Source organism: Chanos chanos, chromosome 9 (assembly GCF_902362185.1).
Source record: "Chanos chanos chromosome 9, fChaCha1.1, whole genome shotgun sequence".
In the NCBI taxonomy this organism is placed as follows: Eukaryota; Metazoa; Chordata; class Actinopteri; order Gonorynchiformes; family Chanidae; genus Chanos; species Chanos chanos.
The window spans coordinates 22,634,835-22,642,295 of record NC_044503.1 but is presented as its reverse complement, the minus strand read 5'-3'; the positions used below and the strand labels follow the sequence as shown (position 1 = coordinate 22,642,295).

General features: G+C 40.1%; 1 protein-coding gene across 1 annotated transcript; it reads right to left on the bottom strand.

The window, feature by feature from the left end:
* Positions 1-1,436: 1,436 nt before the first annotated feature.
* Positions 1,437-6,015, bottom strand: LOC115821276 (inactive phospholipid phosphatase 7). Its single transcript, XM_030785064.1, has 2 exons — positions 5,541-6,015; positions 1,437-1,825 (listed from the first exon to the last, which is right to left on the bottom strand). The coding sequence occupies exons 1-2, from the start codon at positions 6,013-6,015 to the stop codon at positions 1,437-1,439; spliced, it is 864 nt and encodes a 287-aa protein (XP_030640924.1).
* Between the last annotated feature and the right edge of the window lie 1,446 nt (positions 6,016-7,461).

Here is a 7,461-nt window from a genome sequence, read left to right as displayed (position 1 = left end):
TGTTGGTATATGTGATATGAAGTGTATGCGTAAATGGCTAAGTAAGTATATTTTCTTAAATTGTCATCTTAAACAGATCCCATTGAAACTTTCAGTACAGAAACACACAATGACTCTAATAATAATAACACATAAGTGAAAGTTCTCTCATCAGGAAAAAAAAAAAACAGTGCAGTAACTGCAAAGGTGTAAAGACAGGATCATACACAGTCACAATTCCATTTACTAACAGATACACCATTCACTGCTCTGTAACTAATAAAAAAAAAAAAAAACGGATCAGTTTCTATAGTGGTGACCAAGATCGCTTTGCAGCTGTTACATACTGTTTATGTTGTGAATATTCTGAATGCACTTTATTACACCACCATATGTCTGACATTAGTCTGCAATGCTAACAGGAGGGCAAGAGCTTAAATAAGAAGACTAATATAGAACAGGCTTCTGTGTCACACAGGGGGAAAAAAAGGCAAATCAGCTTTAAATCAATTCAATGCAATTTCCAAATCTTTGCACACATTACTATATCATAACAGAAAACAAATTCAGATTACAGAATGTAGTTTGTATGTATTTCATAGGTATCTTGGATGATTGGAATAGATTTTGTTGTAACACCATGATAAATACATGCATATGGTCTTTAGGTTTAGTAAAGTTTCTTGAAAAAGAGGTGTTGTGTATCTCGGCAAAACTGATCAGTATGGTAATCGTTACTCTGGTTGAAAATGAGTTCACTGCTGGATTATTCTCAAACAGCACAGTGAATTATGATTTAATGTATGTAAAGTTCCTTGAGCAAGCTTGACGAGGCATGTATAATATGTTTCACCTGCAAGAGAAAAATCAGTCAAAACCAACATTTTTACAGGAGAAACTGGGCACAAGACATGTTTGTAATCAAATCAACTGAATGCGAAACACAGGACGGGTATTTTTTAAATGCATTTTACATGCACAAATTTCACAACCGTTATACTGGCACGACACACTAGACCACAGCTACTGACTTCTTGAAGCCTTTGTTTCAAAAATGTATCAGCTTAGAGAAGTGAAACCAGAAGCAGCAGGCTGAAAAAAAACATAAAAGAGGAAGTGGAGAGCAAGGACAGGCTGAGAAACAAGTTAAGAAAGTTACAGAGTCGCTGAGTTACCGCTTAGATACGCTTCACAATTCTCTCTGGCTCCACAGCCATTTTACAATTACTCCTTGTTCACATCGAGATCACTGAGTTCTGACAAACAAGCATTAGCTGCATTTCATTCAGTTTTTGCATGGATTCACCCAAAACCTTTTTCCTAAACCAACCACAATTCTCTTGTGCTCCTACAATGCCCTGATCTCAAAACATGAGTTCAAGCCTGATTTGACTGAACGAGATGCTTTAAAAAAAAAAAGGTGTTTCAAACCAATTATGTTTGTGTTCCAGAGGATTCTATTGGAAGGGGCTCCAGCTGAGGGTCCCGATGGAGATGAGAGTCTGGCATGCGCTGGAGGACAGCCACACCGTCTCCACCAGGCTGAAGTGTAGGAGGCCCAACGCAAAGCCACATGCCATGTCTGTCAGGTGCTGATGGCCCAGAAGAACCCTGGACAGGCCCACCAGGAAGGCCCAGAGCACCAAGAGAATACGCAATGGGACTGCAAGTACCAAGTGAGTCAAGAGGAACTTAGACACCATGGCCGCCCGACTAGCATGAGCTGCTGGGAACGAATACATGTCCATGGCAACACAGTCAAGGAAACCAGGGGTCATCTCCCAGGGTCCTTTGCGCTTGACCAGTTTCTGCACCCCAGCCACGGTCATGACATCCAGTATGAGAGCTGAAAATAGAGGACAGTTTGCACGTTAAAACTTACAAAGTAACGATATGAGAACAATGAAAAGCTATTATCACGTTATATGTTTGAAAGTGATCTGTTTGAACAGACTAATATTCAAGCACAAACAAAGCCGAGTACAAGTGGCTACAAACCTAAAATGAGTTGAAGCTGCAACATATTTTTTTCATTATTTAATGTGATATTTTGTGCTTGCTCTAAAGGCTTATCTATGCAATCTATCTCTCTTCTAAAAAATGTAAGCACTAAATCTTTCATTTTTTTTAGAGGGGGGTTCATCAAAATAGTCCATCTGAACTAGGTACAATTCTGTTGGTTGTTTTGAGTAATCGAGTGCTCAGCATAACCTTACTTTTTGCCAAAAAAAGAAAGACAGGAATCTCAAAGTTGCAAATACGTGCATGGTATTGCACAGACATTTCTGGAAAGAGCAATTTTGCTCAACGCCGTAATCATCTCTTAAGCCATTCGGTTTCCAAAAAACCCCCAAAACAATATGTATTATTGATGGTGACCATGGTGACACAGTGCCTTTTGTACAGCATTAAACATAGGATCTCAACCATCTCACTGACAGATCTAAGCAAGTGGTTTTATCTAGTGAGCGTGTGTGTGTAGAGCGTCCCTAAGGAAGCTAAAGGCAGTCCAGTATCTCTAAATAGATCTTTGAGCTGACACGGAAATTCATGTTTTCATCCCAGGCGACTTTCAAGTTTCTAGCTGGGCTGAAAGCAATGGAGTCTGAGCTATATACACTTAAAGAGTACATATAAAACTGAAAATACAGCCATGTGTGGAATCCATGAAGTTTATTATACAGGGACTGGAAGTATAACCTTGAACGTGTTCTAGGAGAGGATGCAGTGGCAATTGATCATTGGTTTTAATTTCATGGTCCTTAGCCAAATGTAAAACCAAGGTATTGGTCATGCGTTTTCAAGCAGCAATATAAGGGAGCAAATATAATAAGTTTCGGTTAAAATTTATCATTCTGGCCTGAAGTTGGCTCTAGATTGAATGGTTAGTGGTGTCCTTACTCTGGGTCTAATTACAAATAGGACTTTTAGTTGAAAATCAGACAATACACTAAGGCCTCAACCTCCTCACTGCTCACAAGCTGCTTTTAGCTAATCTAGAGATCAGGTATATATGGATAGTAATTACTCCCTCTCAATTTATAATTGCCCTTATAGTGTCGTAACATAAAACTACATGACAGTCATAATTATGGCTCATGAAAGCAAGATTTTGATTGACACCGTTAAACATGGGTTTAAAATCAAGATTCCTCCAAACTGGCCGGACAGAAACAGTGCATCGGGACCACTGGTCCACTCTGTACCATTGGTCCATTTTGCACCAGTATCTGTCACACTCACACTGGTATGACCCTCAATGAGTTTGCAAGGGGATTCAGTGGGGCTCCTTAGATTCCCATAACAGGAGAAGAAAGGAAGAGAGAGCCTGACCGACAAACAAACACATAAAATGAGGTACAACAAAAGGGTGTCTATGCTTTTGTGATGTTTGGTCTGATAAAAGTATCAGTACCAAAAAAGTATCAAAATAGTACCACCGGCACTTGGCCCCCTAAAATGTGACACTATATAACATAATGGTGCTCTATATTATGGCATCTGTCTTAGGACATTCTACATGACAAGACCTCAAAGTGTCAGATCTCAAAGGTCACTATAAACTGCATTGCATCTCAGACTAAAAGACTTCTGTTATCACAGAAAAACTTCAGGCATCAGGTCTTATGAGTTATGGCAACAACCCAAGGACAAAAAAGTGTCTGGCAAAATTGCTCTGGCAGAATCTGTCAGTCATAGTTCATGAAACCTGACACTGCGCTCATGTGTCTACAACAGTCAAACAGGGGCCACACCGAGACTCACATTAGCCCAGTGTCTGTCATGCTTTCTCTCTGATTAACTGACTGGTGGTGATGATGCCAATCAAAGACATATCAGATAACTGGATGAAAGGTACAGTTTAATGCTGTTCCCATTTCACTGAATTACATGCTGAACGGTACAGAGTCCTTGGGCTATTTATACATGGCATCACAGATTTCTGTGATCTGAACCAAATTGAGGCGTAACACGTGTACGTACAGAAGAAGTGTAGCATCTTCTCTAAATGTGAATGAACGGTGTCATGTCTGTTTCCTGTGTTGTAGTCTGAAATAGAAAGGCCATCTGACTTTTTTTATAGCTACTTATGATGCACAGGGGAGCACTACTTGACACATTTCACACTACTTGACAGAGAGATGTTAAATTATCCTGCTGTCATTTTGGGCAACGATTAATCCAAAATCCAAAAAACTGGTTTTAAAACATTCTAAACCTTGACAAAAAAGGACTTCAAGATACGCACAGAGAGAAAAACAGGGTGGAGAAAAACATAAATCCACATCATTGTGACATTTAATAAACACAAAATGAGGTTGCGATTCAGTCTGGGTAAAAAAGCAGGTTTGAAATGTCAATATAAGTGACAGCTGCTATTAGATTTGGTTTCAGCAAGCTTTTCACCCACTAGTACTACCTTCATTATTTGTTGGGCAGTACCCATGGTGTAAAGTGTTGCTGTGAATATCTTTTCTGTAAATTCCTGTTTCTCTCTTTAACTAGTGTATTTCTGTTTGGAATTCCTTTCTGAATGTGAAGGAGTTCCCCTAAGGTCTCCCCCAAACCCGTTTTTTTTTGGGGGGGGGGGGGGGGGGGGGTACTATGATACTAGCAAATGAAAATATATCTATTTGACTGAAGCCAATACGTTAATCAATTTTTGGAGCAAAAATACAAAGAGTCTGAATAATTGCGCCTCAGTTTGCCAGACATGTCCTGGCCACTTCACAATACAGCATCAGTCTGGAAATTTGCTGGGTTGCTCTGATGAATTTTGCTCCCAGTCCAATGGTTGGCATGTCCTGATATCCCTTCAACTGAAAACAACTGGACAACCGAAGTAAAAACAAACAAAGCAAAACAAAACAAAAAAACCCAAAAAAACACACAAGAGGGCATTAGGTGAGTTCTGTGTCCACATTGCCTTTATATCTTTATATGTGTACAGAAACTCAGGTAATATGTGCACACACACTGGAGGCTCAGTAAAAGAGTGGGAGGAAGACAGTGGGAGTGAGTGAGTGAGTGAGTGAGTGAGAGAGAGAGAGAGAGAGAGAGAGTAAATTTGGTGATTCAAAACCTGGACACCTCCACTGAGGCAGGCTGCAGAATGTGTAAGGACAACAAGACACAAATGACATCTGTGTGCAAAATTAAACTGGAGAAAATTGTTAATGAAACTTATTTTTTAAATAATGAAATGTACTTTAAATTCTAACTAAAAATCAGACAAAGTTCATTTTCCATTCGATTTTTTAAAAGTGACAATATTTGTGTGGACATTTCAGTGTCTCTGAATGTATCAGTACCCAAAATCAGTCAGCATCAGGGTACTTTGGTCATTAACCAGGTTTCCAAAGCAAGAATTTACCTAGTAGCTGCCTACATACAAGAAACCTGTTGGGGATAGGCTATAAGATTAGGATTATTGAGTACCCTATATGATTATTCACGTAAAGCTTACTGATGTCGTGTACACTAAAGGCCTGTTTGAAAAGTAACCGAGTAATGCATCGTAATGCAACAATTAGAATTATCATATTTAAGCCGACATTTACCAAGAAGAAGATTGACCAAGACTTCTTGTCCCGCCAGAGTATTGCTCCTTGTGAGACAGACCAGAGTGCCGCAAATCCACGTGATTCCGTGCCCAGTCAGCGCAAGCAAAGTGACCATAGAACGGACATTTCCCCACGAAGACGACGTGTAGGCACAGACGCCCAGTCGTTTGGACAAGCAAATGTCAATAGCTAAGAGAGAGTTAATCGCTATCCCCTTAAAAGACGGATTAAGTTGCATACAGTCTTCATCCGGCAATTTTGACGTCTCTTTGCGCTCCTTGGCACTGTCGATAGACTCGTGTGAGTGTTCGCTTTGTTGGCTCTGTTGGTATTTTGTTTGGCCCGCACGTCTTACTGTGCCACGACCTTCGACGTTACTATTTCGAGGGAACTGATTCAGTGACAAGAACTCCGGTCTTCCCATGATATTTCCCCGATCTCTAACTCTTGATCGGCTCGGATTTAAAGGCATCTTTGATTGGAGTTGTCTGGTTCGTAGACACTAATATATAGCCGTCGGAACGACAGATTCCTTGCTATCGATATATGTCACTTGGAAGTACGAAGTTTTAGCTGCAGCCTTAGTCTCCTCAGAGATCCTATCAGATATTTCTGACCGGGTGGGAATGCGTTGGTGGTCGCTGCTGCGGTTTACTCTGCAGCCCTGAAAGGATTGCAGGTTACTGAAAGCCTGTCATGTAAATCAATCAAACGAGAGAATGCCCAGAAAGTCAGAATTGTATTTCAGTCATCTAATACTGAAATACAAGCAAGCCATTAAAAAATCGAGATGTAGGGGACGTTTCGCGTCCCGTGTTATGGAAGCGGAGCGTAGGCTACTCCTGCACGTTCTTGCGTCTAGCTCGAAGTTGTAGCCTACTGGCCATAGAAACAACCGATAGGCTGGAGCTTTCATTAATTATCTTCGAATGGAAAATTATCATAAAGCTTAAAGATAAATACAAATGACACATGTGCGCTAATGCACTAGCCTACCGCAACGTCACAGCAAGTGGTAGTCGTTTGAGATTTCACTGAAGTAATTTTCTCACCTCATTTCATTGTCGCCTGCGATTGCAGAGGCACGACTGGAATGTTGATAACGCGGCAGAAATTTGTATTTACAGCTTTAACCAAGAACACATCGTATCCATTGTTAATATTACGACCTGCTTAGTGTACCGATTTTAAAATAACGCTTCGAAATTTTATATTTGGGCAAAGTTTAAGGCCCGCAATATTTATTATTAACATGCGCTCCACCTCACGTTGTTCCGGGTGGCGTTCTCCAAGGTGCTTAAACACTGCATCACAGAGACAGAGAGATACGACATGTAGGCTAAGGTCAAGTCACATAAAGCAAATAGAGGAAGAATTAAACAATAATTTTACGTTTATTCATATTTTAAAACACAATGATTAATAGCTTTTTTATGCTAACGTAAAAAGGTTATTACCCATTCATTGTTTTCAGTAGAAAAGATAACCTACATAAAATTGATACTAAGATGTACCTATTTTGGACGTTACGTTACGTTGCCTATAAAGCGATTCAAAATAGCCTCCTACTTAACAATCGACCTTAAACAAAATGTTGTGGGATGTAGCGTCCTCAAAACTACACTACCCAGAATGCTTTAATGTGAGAAAGGAAGTGTCGTTTACGGGCACTTGAAGTAAAGAAGCCGCAGCTTCATCAGTTGAAACAGACCGTTGCAGGACGGAAAACCTGCAGGGACTATATGGGAACGTTGAACGAAAATACTGGACAGTAGTGGATTCCTTTATGAAGAAACATTATAACTGGGGGAAACCAAGGAGGGTTACTGATGCTCTCTGCTGAAATGTCTGTTTGAATCGGAAATTACTTTTTTAAGGCACTGAGCATAGAAAGAGAAGAGAAAGTTGACCTGGTTGT